We start from the raw sequence: 16580 nt of genomic DNA, 5'->3' as shown, positions 1-16580 counted from the left end.
ACTATTTCTATCAACTCAGATGACCTTTGTGCACCAAACAACAAAGAAATGCCATTGGTGGTCGTTGAGTGAAAGACACCTAAACAAGCTCGGCTCTGTTTGTCTCTTCCTGATTCGTATCAACTCCTGAGGAGGAGTCAGCGGAGAACTCGGTTTTGTCCCCCTCTGTTTGAGGAAGCGTTTGTGTTGTTCTAAGACTGTTTTGCTCCTCAGAAGTTGCCATTGAGCAGCCCCGTGTTGTGACAGGAGCGTCGAGGAATGTGCTAAGAGGGGAGTGTTTACATCTTCAAGCAAGAAAGTTCCCACCATTTAAAACAGTCACGACTCGAATAGATCCCAATAGATTTGAAGGTCATAGAAAAATGCATCTATTTTAATAATTCATTTAATAAAATTACAGTTATGTATTTAAGTGTTTTAAGTATTTCAGAGCTAAAAAAAAAGTCAAATGTGATTTTTTTCCTGAAAATTAAAACGGTTCCCCTTTCATGGAAGAAAAACAGGTAGAGGTGTGAAAGGAACTGGGACATATTTTGTTTGGTTTTTTTTTTTACTGAATTTGGGATTTTATTATACATTAAACTAAACACCAATGAACTGGAAAGTTGAGTGGAAGGAAAAGCTGTGGCAGAAAAAGGTGCACAAAGTATTATGTGTAATTGCAGTTTTGAGACGATTGTGAGGGAAACCAAATTCAAGAGTCGAACTTGAACCTCATTTGAAATAAATGCATAAAGATGAAGATGTATTCACAACATGGGCTACAGCTGCTGCTCTTCTTTAATTCAGCCATTTACTGAAACCTGCTTATGAATCCTGCTTTCATTTTCTAGCAAGACTTCACATCAGTCTTTTTTATTCGTCTGTTGAAGAAGTCTAACTGTAGCTGTGGACCGGCATGTCCCTCTTTAGATCCAGGGGGTCCTAGAGATGTAATCATTTAAAACTTGCATCCATAGGATCCAAAGATTCTATAAATGTAATAGGATCTAATATTTTATATATGAAGTCATTTGTAAAAAGCTAATTCTAACTATTTTTGTATTCATGTGACCAGAATTGCCAGCAAAAGACAAAAATCATATTGGCATTATTCATAATAATCTGAAGTGAGCAATGAAATGTATTATTCTGTGTACAAGGCATCTATATAATATGAATTTAGTTGTTTTTATTGTATTTCTAAATTAAAATAATATTTCAATTACATTTATTGATAACCTACATCTGTGTACATTAAGTGCTACTTTTCCTACATTAAAACAAAAATAATTACTAGACGGCATCAACAAATATTTTACATGGTTTATTTAAATAAATATTTACATAAGAGGTTTATATAAATCAATTTCTTCTTGTTTTTCTTACACAAAATGTCTCTCTAAAAGGCGACCGCTTTAACGATGAAGAAATTAAGAGATGATGCTGTTAATCGGAGTGTGATCTAAACCCTCATGTGAAGACTGGACCTTAATATCAAAAACAAAAACAAACACAGGTTTAAGATCTTTCTCATCTTCCGTTATAAATCTCGTAGTAGTACGCATAAATCTACATGATTTGATATAAATTTTAATTTGTTGCTAAAGAATAAGGATGATTCTCTACACTAACTTAACAAAAATCCGTATGCCGGATGGGAGGGGATATGTGGTCAAGAGGTAAATAAAACACAATTAACAATCATCAACAAAGCAAATTTAAAATAAAGAGAATATTGGTGAAACTTAAAAACAACAATAAGACAGCAAAAAGCTAAAACGTGGACAGCATATGGCTCGGTTTATACAGGAACACATGACGAATGCTCCAAACTACAATTCACACCCATAAACTGGAGACAATGGCAGCTTCACCATCCAGGAGATCCTGACTCGTCTTCACTCAGCTTTAAAAGATGTTTCAATTTGCTGAACACAGAAATGATATGCTCTTTAAAGTCTATTGCTCTCATTTCATGCATGTGTATTCTAACAAAACCAACCGTTTGCTTAAAAAGAATCTAAAGAAAATAGATTTTTTTTTCTTTTTTTTTTTTTTAAATACTATGCCCGGAAGAGTTAAAGTTGTCATCCTGAGTTTTAGTCCAGTCACCAACTTCTTGGGAGTAATTTGTGTCATGCTGTGAAGACTTCATGTTTGAATCCATCGTCGCCTCCTCCATCGGGCCGTCATACCGAGTCAGTTTTGGGCTGGATCGAGCGGGTCCCGCTCACAAAGTTATAAACTAAAAACTGAGATGTGCCAAAGTAATGGGTGGCAAAGAGTTTTCCATCGGGCGTGGGGTCTGAGAACGCGATCTCGTCTTTGCTCAGGTAGGAACCGTAAATAAAGTTGTTCCTGTGTAAAAAGAAAAGCAACTTTAATTATGTAAAACATACGTTTTGTTTGTAAAATGCATTCTTTTGTGTTAGACCAGGAAATGTTGGAAAACAATTTTAGAAAGATTATACATGGTTATCAATTTTCAACCAAAGTGCGAAGCGTTGCAGTGAATTTTATTTAGGGGCATCAGAGAAAAGAAGAAACATATATACATACAAACCACACTTATAGATTTTCTACTTCATAGTTTAGTTTAAAATCCCAATGGACTTGCTCGTAAAATGTGAAAATGTTGAGTATGAATCCCAACACCAACCTTAGGCACTCAATTAAGCGTGTGGCGATGGCCCGGCGCCGCATCACGCCGACCACCCAGATGCGACTGATGCCGCAGATGGCCGGCTCCGGCGTAGTGGAGCAGCACCAAGCTCTCTGCCGTTCAAACATCACCTTCTCCCCCTCTGAGCCCTCAGGAGGAGCCTCCTCGATCACTCTGAAACCCTTTGAGTAGATATGAGAAGATCTTGATTTTCAAAAGGCTCAAGGACAAAACGGTTATGCACAGATTTAAGAGCCTGCAGTCTCGTACCTCTTGGATGTGCTCTGCTATGAGACATCCAGCCACTTTCTTATCAATAGAGATGAAGAGGAAAGTTTTGGTCTGAGAGGGACACTTTGTCTCCACCTGTTGGAAGCCGAGGTCATTGTCCACCATCTCCCGGATCTCCTCCACCTGAGATGGGCAATTAATTATCAAGCTACAGCAGGTCCAAAATGACACACAAGGGATTTCACTTCTGCATTGTTCATGAAGGCAATGGCCCGACACTTGAAACAGACCTTTTTCAGGGCATATTTGGGATCATCAGGGAGGACGAGAATGATCTTGCCATCAGGATATTCTGCCATGATTCTCTCTTTTTTCCATCCCTGAAAACAACATATATTAAACGGTTAAAAGAAAATGATGTCTTCTCTGAGATTATCCATATCAATCACAATAATCGGAGTGTCCTTAAACGGGTCAAAAGTTTAAGGAAACTCTGGTTTAAGGACAGGCACAAGCTCAGATCTTGTGCCTGTTTAGCTCAACCAAGCACAAGATATGAGCTGAACAGATGAAAATGAATGTGACAAAGAGATTCTCGGCATATGGTTTGTGTGAATGCAAACTGGTCTCACCACGTATTTGACAGCACTGACGAATTGATTGTGAAACAGTAAATGTTGAGATTCATCCTCAGGGTTGGCAGCAGAGTAGAGCATCCCACACACACTGCAGGCGTCTGGCCCAAAATGTTTCTGTCCCGCATCCTGGCAGACAAAAGATGACAGTTTTTACAAAACATGCATCAGCTGTCCTGTTTAATCTATTCAAGATCTTTGGTAAAAGGATGAGAGCGAAGTTTTTTACCGTCTGAGTGCCATCTTTGTCGACCTCTTGATGAGTCGCTGCTTCTTGTGGCTTTTCTTCTCCGCTGTAAAACAGACACACATCAGGAATTTTTCTTCTAAGTCAGATCCCAGAGCTTTTTAGCAATTTTTTCATGCATTAACATATTTCTAAGGAAGTCAAGTTTTAATTATGGAGTCTGGAAACAGATGGATGGATGGATGGTTGGTTGGACAAACAGATGGACAGGCTAAGGGATGGGTGAATAGACTAAGGAAAATTGGACAAACAGATGGAGAGATGGATGGAATATTGGATGAAGAAATGGACGGCTGGATGGACAGACAGTAAGAGAGATGATGGGATGGAAAACTAGGATAATGGTCAAACGGACGGACGGATGGAAGAACATAGTATGGGTAAACAAAACGGATGGACGAACAAATAAATGGGTTATGGACATATGAACAAAAAGATGAATAGATGGGGTACACTGGACAAACAGAGAGTATGTGGCAGAGGGGAGGAGGAGCGCTAGACAGTGAACAACCAAAATGAATCTTCTTACTGCTGGTAGGGCTTCTCTGATGTCTTCTCCTCTGTCAAAGCTAAATCTGTGTTACTCCCTGGAGACAGAACAGCCGTAGTAACTGCTGGACAAGAAATGGATTCTAAAATGGAAACATGGTTCATGTTAAGACAGAGAAGTTTAGAAGGCTGAAAGCAAAAGTAGCAGATTTGTCCTGCATTGAATTGAGACGACAACAGAAACAACGAACCAGCAGATATTTCTTCACACTTTGTTGTGTCAGAGATGTTTGTACTGTCCTCAGGTGTAAGGGAAGAGGCAGAAGCTGGTGAAGACGAACCAGATGTACCCTGTGTACAAAAAAGAAAAGCGTCGTTCATAGCACGTTCATAATGCTGGTGCTAATACTTAAAAAAAAAAAAAAAATCAATCTGGAATTACCTTGGGTTTCTTATTCTCCTGGGATGGGGGATTTTCAGGTTTCTGAGGTACTGAAGCTACAATAGCTTCAGTCACTGAAGGTTTTGATTGAGGTGGCTTATCTTCTGTTGGAGCTGGCTGCTTCGGCAGTGTTACATTTACACCAGTTGTTTTTGACAAAGGAGGGGTAGTAGTGGCGGGCTTGGGTTGAACTGGAGCCAAGTTGGGTTTAGAAGAAATTGGTTTTGAAGAAGCTGCAGATGTGGGCTTTGACTGAGGGGTTGGAATGGTAGGCTTGATTTGTGTTGGCTTTATCTGAGGCTGAGCTGCAGTGGTGGACTTTGACTGAGCTGAAATCTGTCCAGGTGTGCTCTGAACTTTCAGTTTTGCCTGGTTAGGTAGTTGTGGTGAACCAGTTGGTTTTAATGAAGGTGCGGGACGCTGAGCAGGGATGGCGGGGCGAGGCGGTTGTGTGGGTAGATTTGGCTTTTTTGGAGCAACTAGCAACATGTCGTCATCATCCAATTCAAAGTCATCTGGGGAGTACTTGGGTCTGGGTTTGTACGGCGTGTACTCTACAGGCTTCAGTTTTTGAGCTTTAAGTCCGTTGGGCATAGGAGGAGGAACTGCTGGCAGAGTCCTCTTGGCTGCAGACCGGGTCACTTTCGGAGCAGGCCCTGGAGCGGCTGCAGCAGGTTGTGATGCCTGAGCCCTGCTTTGCCTCGTGCTTCTACGAACCTCAACAACAGGCGGTTCCGGTTTGGTAGTTTCAGCTTTTACTGGCTGAACTTTGGCTGTTTCTTTCTTAGAAAGCTCAGTTCTGGTAGTTTCTGGTTTAGGGGGCTGAGTTTGAGAATTTTCTGTTTTAGTCGGTTCCGTTGCAGCTGGCTCAGCCTTAGGGGACTCTGGTTGTGGTGGAGCAGGTTTATTGGCAGGGGCAGGGCTTGCAGGGGATGTTGTTGATGGACTCGTTGCTGGTGGAGGAGGAGTAGTTATGGGACTCATTAAAAAACTGCCAGAAAAAGGCGCTTGCCAGTCAATGTCTGAAAACATCTGATTTGCTTGATCAGATTTTAGTTTCTTCACACGTGCCCAAGACATTTTCTCCCTTTGCAGCTCAACCTGCCTGAGTCTCTGATATCGGGTCAGCTTCTTCTTTTCATGGGCTTTCAGTGGCACTGAAATCTGCGATATAAAGAAACGTCTTTTCTGAGGCTCTGCGGCTGGTTTGGGTTCAGCCGAATCTGCAGTAGTGGGTTGGACAGCAGACGACTCAAGAGCAGGGGCCAACGAAGTGGAGTTCCCTTCTGGTCCAGCAGGGCTTGCAACATTATCCGGCTCAGCATCTTGTGTGGTAACTGCTGGTTGTTCCCTCTTGCTGGCTTCAGCTTTGGCAGCTGCTGCTACTGCTGCTACTGCTGCTTGTTTTTCTTCCTCTATCCTCTTCAACAACATGCTGTCAGTGGCAATGTCCTCTGCAATTTCTTGACAGAGCGCTAAGAGGTTGAGTTGCTGTCGTTGTGCCGCTCTCTTTGACTCTGCAGCCTTTTGTTCGGCCAATGCTGCAAGACGAGCTTTGGTTCTTGCTTGTGTATTCATTTCTTGTTTCTTAGGTTTTTCCACCTCTGGTACCTTTTTATCATCTTCAGTTTTTTCCTTCAAAGTACTGCTAATTACGTCTTTATTTTTATTTACTACCTTCTCTTCGGAGTTTGGAGGGTCTTCAGAAGTTGGTTTGGATGGCTTTATTATTTTAATATCATCGTCTTCCTCATCCTCCTCTGCCACAACAATCTCTCGACCAATCTCAATATCCTGGAGAATCTGTACTTCTTGTAGCTCCAAGTTACGGTCAGCATTCTCCATTATTGCTATATTACCATCTTCAGTTGAGGGCTGAGTATCAGCGTTTGACATTTCTGCATCCACACTATCAGTAGTGGTATGGTCTTCGGAATTTTGAGCACTGTGAGGAACATCGAGAGGTAAAACTTCCTCTGTGCTGGCTTCAGAAGCATCTTTAACCTTGTCAGTTGCTTCATGTATCCCCATCTTCTGGGAGCCATTTAAAATACTTTGATTTGGCTCTTCACCCAGCAATCCGCCATCCAAGGGAGGGTTTGACAATCCCGATTCAGCTGCAGCCCGAGTCAAGATATCCATGTGAATTTCACTCTCCAAAACTGGTTCCAGGATCACATACTCTTCAGATGCACCATCTGTTATTTCGACTTCACTGTGGGTTTGAGTGTCCTGAAGTGTAGCATTTTCTTGTACCTGCTTGGGAAACTCTACTGCACCAGTGCACTCTGGAATGGCACTTCTTTCACTTTTTTCTGCAGCGTCATCTGACTGGCCATCTGTAGCACTGATGTCAACGCTTAAAATGTTTGCTGTTGTGTTACTCTGCTCCAACTGGGCATGTGTGGGACCTTGTACCTCCCCGGAAGTTTGAACCTCCATTTCCTCCAAACCCTGGCTGTTTGGAACAGTAATTTCTTCTTTGTCCTCTTGCTGAGGGTGAGCAATTCCTAATTTGACATCACTGACTGAAAAGTTTGCTCCATCACCCACAGTGAGGGGGATTTCTGTGTTCTGTATGTCCAGAACAGAAATGCTACCACCCAGCTCAATTTTTGTATAAATTTCACCACCACTGTTGCTCTCTGGACTACTAATCGGTTCGTAAACTACCTGGTTTTCATCAAAATGGACCTCTGTTTCATTAGCTGTCCTAATCTCATCTTCTGATGCCTGAACACCACCATACTCATCTTGTTGGGTACAAACCAACTCAACTACTTTGCTCCCATCAGCTTCTTGAAGATTACCAACAGGCCTGTCAACACTGATTTCATCAATTAGTTGTCTTCTTATGTTGTCTTCTAATGAGGTTGTTGTTCTTATATCCTCAGCAACAGGCTCTGTCTTCCTGGTAACTTCAAAGTTAGGAACAGGAAGTGGTTCTTTGTCTGATATGTGTGTGCTGTGTTCGTTGATTTCTTTTGCCAGATGGTTGTGGTGTTCTGCTGCAGTTTCGAGAGAAGAAATCTTGTCCATCTCTGCAGACGTTTCCATTTTAGTTTCAGTCTCCAGAACATTCTCACGTAAAGAGGTGACCTCGTTTTCATTTCCATACTCTTCAGCAACCTCCTTGCCTCTTTGCTGTTGATGGTGAACAACAGATTTCTCAAAATAAATCTCAGTAGGTGTTTCTGATGCATTTATGTCTGTTACAGAATGTCTGACAACTTGAGCGTTAACAGAGATAAAGTTTAATGCTGTCCCAGCAGGGGGGGAGTCTTTTTCTGCTTGAGGGTCTGCTGGGAGTTCACTGACCTCATCTCTCTGACTTTGGATTTCTTCCATAAATGACGGGTGAGAGATCCCTTCAGGCAACTCTGATTTCTTTATTTCCATTTCTTTTGTAATACTCTGACTTTTTCTGTCAGCCTGGTTAACATTTTCCATACAAAGATCAAGTCTCTGTATCTGTGTTTCAGGTTGTAGCAATGAAGCTGAAATTTGGGTGTCTGCCGTGAGTTCAGTAACCTCCTGACCTCTCTGGTTATGTTTTTGTTCTGTAAATGTTGGTTGGGAAATATCCGATCCCTCTGTTCTCTGCATTTCTACCTCTTCTGAAAGATCAGAACTTCTAAGGCATTCTCTGACATCCTCTTTATCATTTCCATGACAGATTTCCTGCATTATTATTGTTGTTGTTTGAATTTTCATTTCATTTGGACTCTTGGCAACAGTGACACATTCTTCAGAAATCTGATTTTCATTTTCATCACTCTCCATCATGGGAAAACTTTCTGGGGACTTTTTAGATATATTTCTTACAGTCTCCTTCACAAGACTGTTCTGGGCGTCAGTTTGTCTTTGAGATGTTTGTTGAGAAATCGCTTCAAGAGGTACTGCTTGTATTTCCATTGTGTTCTCAAAAATACCAGTGCATTTTTCGACAGCTTTAGCCTCTCTTACAGGCTCGGCTACTTTAATGCTCACCTGGTCGTGTGTTTCAGGAGGAGCTGGTGAAAAAGAGAATGTGAGGTCCTGTTGAGCTTTTTGTGTTAGCATGTTAGCCGTTGGTTGAGAAATCTCCTCCAGAGGCTTGGGTGTTTGCATTTCTATTTCGATTAGATTCCCAGCAATAACAAGGGGTTCTTTGAAAGTCTCTTTCTCATTTTCAATGCTCATGTTTGAGTCTTCAGTAGGTTGACTTGCATCAAGGCTCTTCTGAGATTTTGTTTCTACCACCATTGTTGGTTGAGAAATTTCCTCAACAGGCTGTATCCTAATCACTTCGATTTTATTCTCACCTACGCCAACAAATTCTTCCACTGCCTTGGTCTCTTCTTCAGTGCCCTCATTTGTGTCACTTGCAGACTGAGTTCCATCAAAGATCTGGTGGATTTGTGTTTCAGTAGTAGAATATGAAGCAAAGCTCTTTACTTCAGAGTCAGAGTGAGTTTCCATTTTATTCTCTGCAACAGTTACAGTCATAGAATCTCCATTTTTCTCAACATCCTGACTCATTTGGTTTTGCATTTCCACAGTTGGATAGTTTGCACTCAAAACGTCAGTTTCATCTCGACTTTCCTCTTTCTGCATTTCCATTAATGATGTGGCTGTAAAATCCTCTGATACTGATGTGTATTGCATTTCAGATTGTATTGGATTATCTTCTACAGTCACACATTCTTTACAGCTGGTTTTGTTCACACTTTTGTTGTCTATCATCAGATCATCATGAACTTCATCAAAGTTATCTCCTGCTGTTTGTTCACTTACATTGAAATTTTCCTGCCTATGTGCTTCAACCACAGAACCAATGTTGAAACTCTTCTCTGATGTCTCCATGTCAAGTTCTGTTTGATTTTTATTTCTATGCAGTGAAGAGGGTGAAACTGGACTCCCTTTTGTTACTGCTGTGTCCACTTCCATTTTTAACTGTGTTACAGTCACAATTTCCACATTCACCTTGTTGTAGTTTTCAACTAGAGGCTCAGCTGATATGTCTGGATTAGGCTCACTGACATTTGGGCTTTGCATTTCTTCTGTATGGGCAATGTTACAGACCTCCTTGGGTGAGCCTGCAGCCACTACCAGAAGAGCAGCACCATTTGTATTCTTCTGTGCATCGCTGGGTATCTCAGTAATAGGTTCAATAACGGTTTGTGCTTCCATTTCTTCCATTGGAGGAAAGTTAGAGACCTCCTGGGGTGTGGCTACAACTTCTTTATCAGGTTCTACTTGACTCTGAGCAGCATCAGGAGCACATGTAATATCTAAGCTGCTCTGGTGACTTGAAGTTTTATGAATGTCATGACCTTTATCTGGTGTGCCAACATTGGGTTCGCTGACAAGATGGGTTTGCATTTTCTCAAAAGATCCAACAGTTGAGAATTTTAATGTGGGACCAACTTCTACTTGAGTCTGAGCTACAGAATTTGCATTTTCAAAATCTATCTGTACTTCCTTTGGTATGTCAGTGGTAGGGTCAATGACCAGCTGTGTTTGCATGTCTACAGCCTCTGCAACAACTTCTGTTGGAGTCCAAGTTGCACAGGTTTCTTTCTCCAGGTCTTTCTGTGTTTTGTTGGGTATGTTAGGTTCACTGACTAGCTGGGTTTGCGTGTCATCTATTGGAGGATCGTTGGATTGCATCTGTGATGTGGCAGGAATTTCTCCGTCAGCTTGCAGTCCACTCTGATCAACATGAACACATTGAACACTATTCCTCTGGTAATCATCAGGTATGTCATTGGTAGATTCAATGACCAACTGAGTTTGCATTTCTCCTACAGATGCAGTTACAGAGACCTCCACCGATGTGCCTATAATTCCGCCATCAGCTTGTTTTTGACCAACAACAGAAACGCATACATCGTCCCTGGTTGTAGAATTAGCATTTTCCAGATTTGTAAGAGCTTCATTCTGTATTTCAATAGTGCACTTACTGACCATCTGGGTTTGCATTCCTTCTACAGGTGCAATGTTAGAGACATTCTCAGATTTATTCACTTCAATTAGAGTCGGAGAAGCAAAGCTTGTAACTTCCAGATGTTCCTGCACCTTGCTGCAGATGTCAGTGGTAGATTCACTCATCAGTTGCTGTTGCAAACCCTCTGGTGATGAGGCAGCTTCTAATTGAGTCTCAGCAGAAATGCATGCAACATCTTCACTGCTTCTAGAATGTGCATTTTCCAGATGTTCATCAGATACATCAAAGGGGGATTTACTAACGATCTCAGTTTGCATTTCTTCTGCAGGTGCCATGTTCGAAAGCCCTTCTGTGACATCAATTTCAATTGGAGTCTGAGGAGCAGAACTTGCATGCTCTGGATCTTCCTGCACCTCGTTGCCCGTGTCAATAACATGTTCATTTACCGGTTGGCTTTGCAACACTTCTGGTGATAAAGAAACAGTCTCTCCCGCAGTTTCTAGCTGACATTCACTGGATATGTCAATCATGGGTTTACCAACCGCTTGGGTTTGGATTTCTTCTACAGGTGCCATGTTACAAAGATCTTCTGATGCAACATCAACTTCAATTGGAGTCCGTGCAACACTGGAAATGTCTGTTGGTGTTACCATCTGAGTAATGGAAATAGCTACAACATCTGAATTTTCTTCTCCTTGACTCTCAGCAGCAGCAGCATTTACAGTGATCCCAGTATTTTCCTGATTTTCATGAGCTTTGTCACTAATGCTAGGTTCACTGACCATCTGGTTTTGCATTTCTTGAATAGATGCAGTGTTTGAAACTTCCTCAGGTGTGACATGGATTTGAGTCTGAAAGGCCAACTTTAGACTAACTGGATCTTTTTGAATTTCTTCAGGTATCTCTGTAGTAGATTCCCCGATTGCCTGTGTTTGCATTTCTTCTATAAGAGTAATACTTGAGACCTCCTCAGATGTTGCTGCAGACAGGTCATTAATGGTGATTTGAGCCTGAGCAATACAGGAACCATCCTGACCTCTGCAAACTTCTTCAGGTACCTCAGTTATGGGTTCAGTGAACAACTGGCTTTGCATTTCTTCGACTTTTGCAATATTACAGGCCTCATCCTTGGAGTCTGCAGCTTCTTCAACATTTATTTGACTCTGAGAAGAGCCATTTGCATTCTCCAGACCTTTATTTGCTGTGTTAGGTCTATCACTGGGTTCATTAGACCGCTGGATTTCGGTTTCTTCTATAGAAGCAATATTTGACACGGCCTCTGACATGACCTTATTTTCTTTGTTTACTTCCTTGTGAGTCTCAGTAGCATTATTTGCACTCTCCAGATCTTTGTGAGCTTTATCAGATATGCCAGTGGTGCATTCACTGACCAGCTGTTTCATCTCGTTGGATATATTGGAGGTCTGCATGTCCACTTCTGTTAGAGTTTCACCCGTTGTAGCAAAACATTCTGGAGACTTTGGATCTTTTTCTACAGTGGTAGATTCACTGACTTGGTTCTCCTGCATTTGTATTTCCGGTTCATGCTCTAAAACCTTAAACGCTGCAACAGGCTGTGTTTCCATCCCACTTTGACCCTGAAATTTTCCAGAGCATTCAACAGTATTAATCTTTTCACATTTATCGATTGTAACATGATCACGGCTCTGTGTAGATAAAACTGTAGGAGGTTCCCTGTCCTCATGGAATTCCTGCTTTTGCATTTCCACTGGAGTACTGGGATTTATGATCTCTGATGTAATTCCTATCTGTATTTTTGTTATATTTTGTTTCTCTGCTTCGCTCACAGTCTCTTTGCTTGCCATGATTCCAACATTTTCCTGCTTTTGAAAATCTGTGGATGGGTTGGCAGTAGATTCCCAGATTTGTAAATCGACCATAACACTTGGATGTGAAGCCAGTAAATCCTCTTTATCTTGACTCTTTGGTACAGCAGCAGATTGAATGATCGTAACAGTCTCTTTGTCTACGTTTGAAGATTCTACTTTGGTCACGTTTATGTGATTCAGTGGAAGGATGATATCTTCAGAAAGGTCAGCTGTTTGATTTTTATCGTAAATCTCCCGAGAATAAGACTGAGTGTCACGAATCAAACTATGATTCTGTTCATCTGCAGGAAGATCAGAGCTGGCACCAGTATAAGGAGGCTGTGAGTCAACCCTTTTTCTGCTGCTTTCTTTAAGTCTTTCCTCAGAGTTTTTGTGTGTTTTGTTCAAATCCTCACACAAGTCACCGTCTGTTCCCAGAGCCGTATGGTGTCTCTCTTCAGGATTTGACTCTTCTTTCAAAGGTGTTAAGGGCTCTGCTTTTGTTACTGTTCTCTCAGCCTGGGTTTCTTGTTTACAGTTTTCCATCACTGGAGGGGAATTTGTTTCGTCCAATGACACTTTGTGTATCTTTCCAAAACTCAGGCCTCCTCTTGTTTCAGGTTCCTTCTGCTCTTCCCTTGTGGTTTCACATATTAGATTGCACTGATTTTCTTCAGGAGACTGATGGCTCAATGGAGAGCGACCTTCACCTCCACAGCTAGTATTCACATCTTCGGGAACTGAACATAGTGTTTCCTCTGACGTTGATAGTGTTTCATTATCTATGCCCTTTAGGATTTCAGTGGACCCAACTTTATCTATCGTTTCCTCACCCTGAGAAGAGGAAAAAAGTACATTTTCTCTTGAAGATGTTTTGTTTTCTTGGTTTTCAAACTCCAAAAGTTGTATTTCTTCAGCTGTAGAGTCAACCGTTCCTGTTTCAGACAACATCAGATTCGATGCATCAACTGAAGTTTCTTGCTGATCAGTATCTGATAAGCTTTGAGAAGATGTTGAATCCGAGTTTCTACCATAGTTGTGCTCGATCTGTACAGAATCGGATGATGCAGGTGACGAATCGTGACTCGTGTCCGGTGGATCAGACGTACCCTCCTCTGCTTTGCGTTTAGCTTTGACTTTGTTGGAATATTTTTTGATGCAGCGGGCCTTGTCTTCATCATCCCGCTCTCTGAACAAGTCCACCTTACACGTGTCGCTGCTCAGCTCCTCATCAGATTCTGCTGAGGCAGTCCGCTTCAGGGAACCTTTGGAGTTAGCTTGCAGTGAGGGAGTTTCTCCACATGAGGCACTTGTGGCTGTTTGAAGCTTGGCTTTTTTAAGAGGTGGGTCTGAGGGGGTTGGACTGGAATCATTTGAAGGAGAACTCTGTGTTAATGAATTATTTTCATCTTCCATAGAAGATCTTTTTTTCTTAGCTTGTTGGGTTCCTGTGTTGGGAGATTTGCTAGTTGGTTCAGTTTTGGATTGTAAATCATCTCCATCCTCTTCCACCTTCCTCATCTTGGGCAGAGATTCAGGCGGTGACGATTCTCTCTTTGAGGCAGGCATTCTGTAGAAATAGAAAAGCACAATGAGGCTTGGACTACAGTGTTGGAAATTAAAAACAGCCGCAAATGAGAATCAATGTCATTAATCATCTGCTCATATCATTCTAGCTGGATATTTAACCATGGTAGAGGTAAATTCATCTTTGCTTTGATTCCTGGGATTGTGCTGACTTTTAATCACAGCCCGTTCATTTTCAGCTTAATTTTAGCCTTCTTAATCAATGAGTTTTGATAGCATCAATTTAGAACACCCTGCTTTGTTAAGTTTGAACCTCCTGTATAGAACTTTTACAATTAGATAAAATAAAATGCTGGCAGTGCTGCCAAAACTTTTTGAACAGTGGGCCAAAATCACCATGTTTTTAGCTGCATGGTAATAAATTAAACATGGTATATGTAACAAAAATAACTACTGGGGTCCAAAAAGGGTCTCAGACATTTACTTCAATAAAAGAAAGATGTACAGATTTCTATCCTTTTTGGTTCAAATGTTTTATATTTTGTTGGTCTCAACAACAAAAATGAGACTTCTTCTACAAACCCTACTGTGTTAAGCCAAGTTAAACAAACAGATGTGCAAAATCTGATCTGAATAAAAAGGTGTTAGATGTCTATCTCTACTTACTATAGAATTACAATTATAACAAAAAACTACTAATAAAATAAAAAGTTTACAACTATGGATACGTAAACTTATCAATGAAAATCTTGTCATAAAAACGTGTTAATCTGCATCAGCTGGAGAGTCAAATTTGAACTATTTTTAAACTGTGAATTGAGACCACACAAAGACATTTTTACCACAATGAAAAGAAGTATTTTTTGTCTCAAAGGTCTCAAAGCAAGACTTTTTAACATAAGCACACAGTAGCACTAGCTATTGTCAAACATGGTAACGGCTGTATCATGATGTGAAACTGCTTCACCTCCAGCAACAGTAGTTCATTTCCAAACACTAAAACATGGACAATAGGAGGTGGTCAAAAAGGACAACAATCCAAACCCCATAATAACTGTTTCTTGACTGTTCTTTAAATAATACTGTTCTTTAAACAATAGCAGCAGGCATCAACGACTCATTCAAGAGGTTAGAAAATAACCCAGAACAACATCTGAAGCACTGCAGATCTCACGTATCTCAGTTAAGGTAAATGTTCATGAGTCAACAATAAAAATATAGACAGGGCAAAACTGGCATGTGGGAAGATTCTGAGGTAAAATCCACTGCTGACCAAAGAGTATAAAGAGTCAAATTATATCTGGCTAAAAATGCTTTCACCACATCCATATTCTACAACACCTGGATGGCTAGTCATAACTGATTTAATCACTTCTACTAAACCAAAAAAATACTCAGGAGAATGTCCAGCCATCATCTTGAGAACCTTAAGCTTGAGAACATTGTGTTTATGCAAAACAGCAATGAACCAAAGCACACCAGCAAGTGGAAAGATTTGAAATAAGAAATAAAAATATATATATAAATGGAGGTTTTGGAATGGCCTAGTCAAAGTCTGGATTCAAATATGATTAGCTGCTGTGGAAGAGATACTCTATTCTTATAGTAATATAACCCTGCCAATAGAGTTAATAGGGTTAAGAATTCACTACTCTTTTGCACATGAGCTTTTCTTCCTCAGTAAATGGAATCATTATTTGAAAACTGTCTTTTACTCACTAGTCATTTTTGTCTGATAATACAATCTATTATACATCATTTAATTGAGATTTTAAAAAGAAGATAAACAAGGACTTCTATAAGCGTGCAAACACTATTTTCCAAGCAGTTTACTTAATACATCTTGCTCTTACAGTTATTGATAAAAACCGACTTTGAATTATTCGTTTCTTTACATTTTAAATTTAATTTCTGCTAAAAAAAACACATAAACATGCAAAAACTCATTGCCAAACATGCAATAGACCATAGATCTGCAGCTGATGTTTATCATGCATGCAACAAGGCAGGCTAATGGTGGACACAAACAGGTAAATTGGAATTAAAGTAACTGCTTAGCAAGTAACACGACGTACAATCTACATATTACCCATTTTAACAAATGCTCTAAGGGATAATCTAACGGAGGAGGGAGGCAGTTGTCAGTGAGAGCAGAGCAGGCAGTCAGAAATGGTCAGTTAGCTGATGGATAGCTAGAAGCTAAAGCTAGCTGCTGCCAACTCGCAGAAAAATGAGCGCAGCGAGACTAGAACAAAACAGCAGCTCCACACACTGAGCACAGCTCCCACTGAGGCTTACCGAGCTCACCAACAAGGCAAAACCACCACACGTACCCGATAAACTCACTTTGATGTTTTCTTTCTCAACAACAGCTGTTTTTTTCTCTCCCTGTGAATAAAAATTAACTGTACTTCCGGAGAGAGTCGGCGGATGTGACGTAACACTCTCTGCCTGCTCGCGCTCCAAATCTCAGGATTCTTGGAGAAAACAAACCAGCTCCGTTTTAATATTTATTCGGTAATGTGGCGTTAAAAGAAAGATTTGCACAAATTGAGTCAAGTCTATCTTTTAAAAGAAGCAAAATTACAACTGTGTAAGAGCTGAAAA

The 16580-nt window shown here is 40.8% G+C and overlaps 1 protein-coding gene across 3 annotated transcripts; it reads right to left on the bottom strand.

Annotated features, from left to right (window-relative positions):
* Positions 1 to 1553: 1553 nt before the first annotated feature.
* On the bottom strand, positions 1554 to 16417 carry LOC103149794 (titin-like). Of its 3 annotated transcripts, none has more exons than XM_007569112.2 (10): positions 16320 to 16417; positions 4689 to 14016; positions 4498 to 4597; positions 4287 to 4389; positions 3740 to 3803; positions 3508 to 3639; positions 3166 to 3255; positions 2915 to 3058; positions 2642 to 2826; positions 1554 to 2340 (listed from the first exon to the last, which is right to left on the bottom strand). In XM_007569112.2, exons 2-10 carry the CDS (start codon positions 14013 to 14015, stop codon positions 2172 to 2174), a joined length of 10314 nt encoding a protein of 3437 aa, XP_007569174.1. In that variant the 5' UTR covers position 14016; positions 16320 to 16417; the 3' UTR covers positions 1554 to 2171. The 3 variants fall into 3 exon arrangements, with proteins under 3 accessions (XP_007569174.1, XP_007569173.1, XP_007569175.1); XM_007569111.2 differs by having other exon boundaries at positions 16307 to 16406; XM_007569113.2 differs by having other exon boundaries at positions 16272 to 16362.
* Positions 16418 to 16580: the final 163 nt, after the last annotated feature.

This window comes from Poecilia formosa, unplaced genomic scaffold, assembly GCF_000485575.1.
Source record: "Poecilia formosa unplaced genomic scaffold, Poecilia_formosa-5.1.2 Scaffold236, whole genome shotgun sequence".
NCBI lineage: Eukaryota > Metazoa > Chordata > Actinopteri > Cyprinodontiformes > Poeciliidae > Poecilia > Poecilia formosa.
The sequence above is the reverse complement of the archived record's forward strand: the minus strand, read 5'-3'. Positions and strand labels throughout refer to the sequence as shown.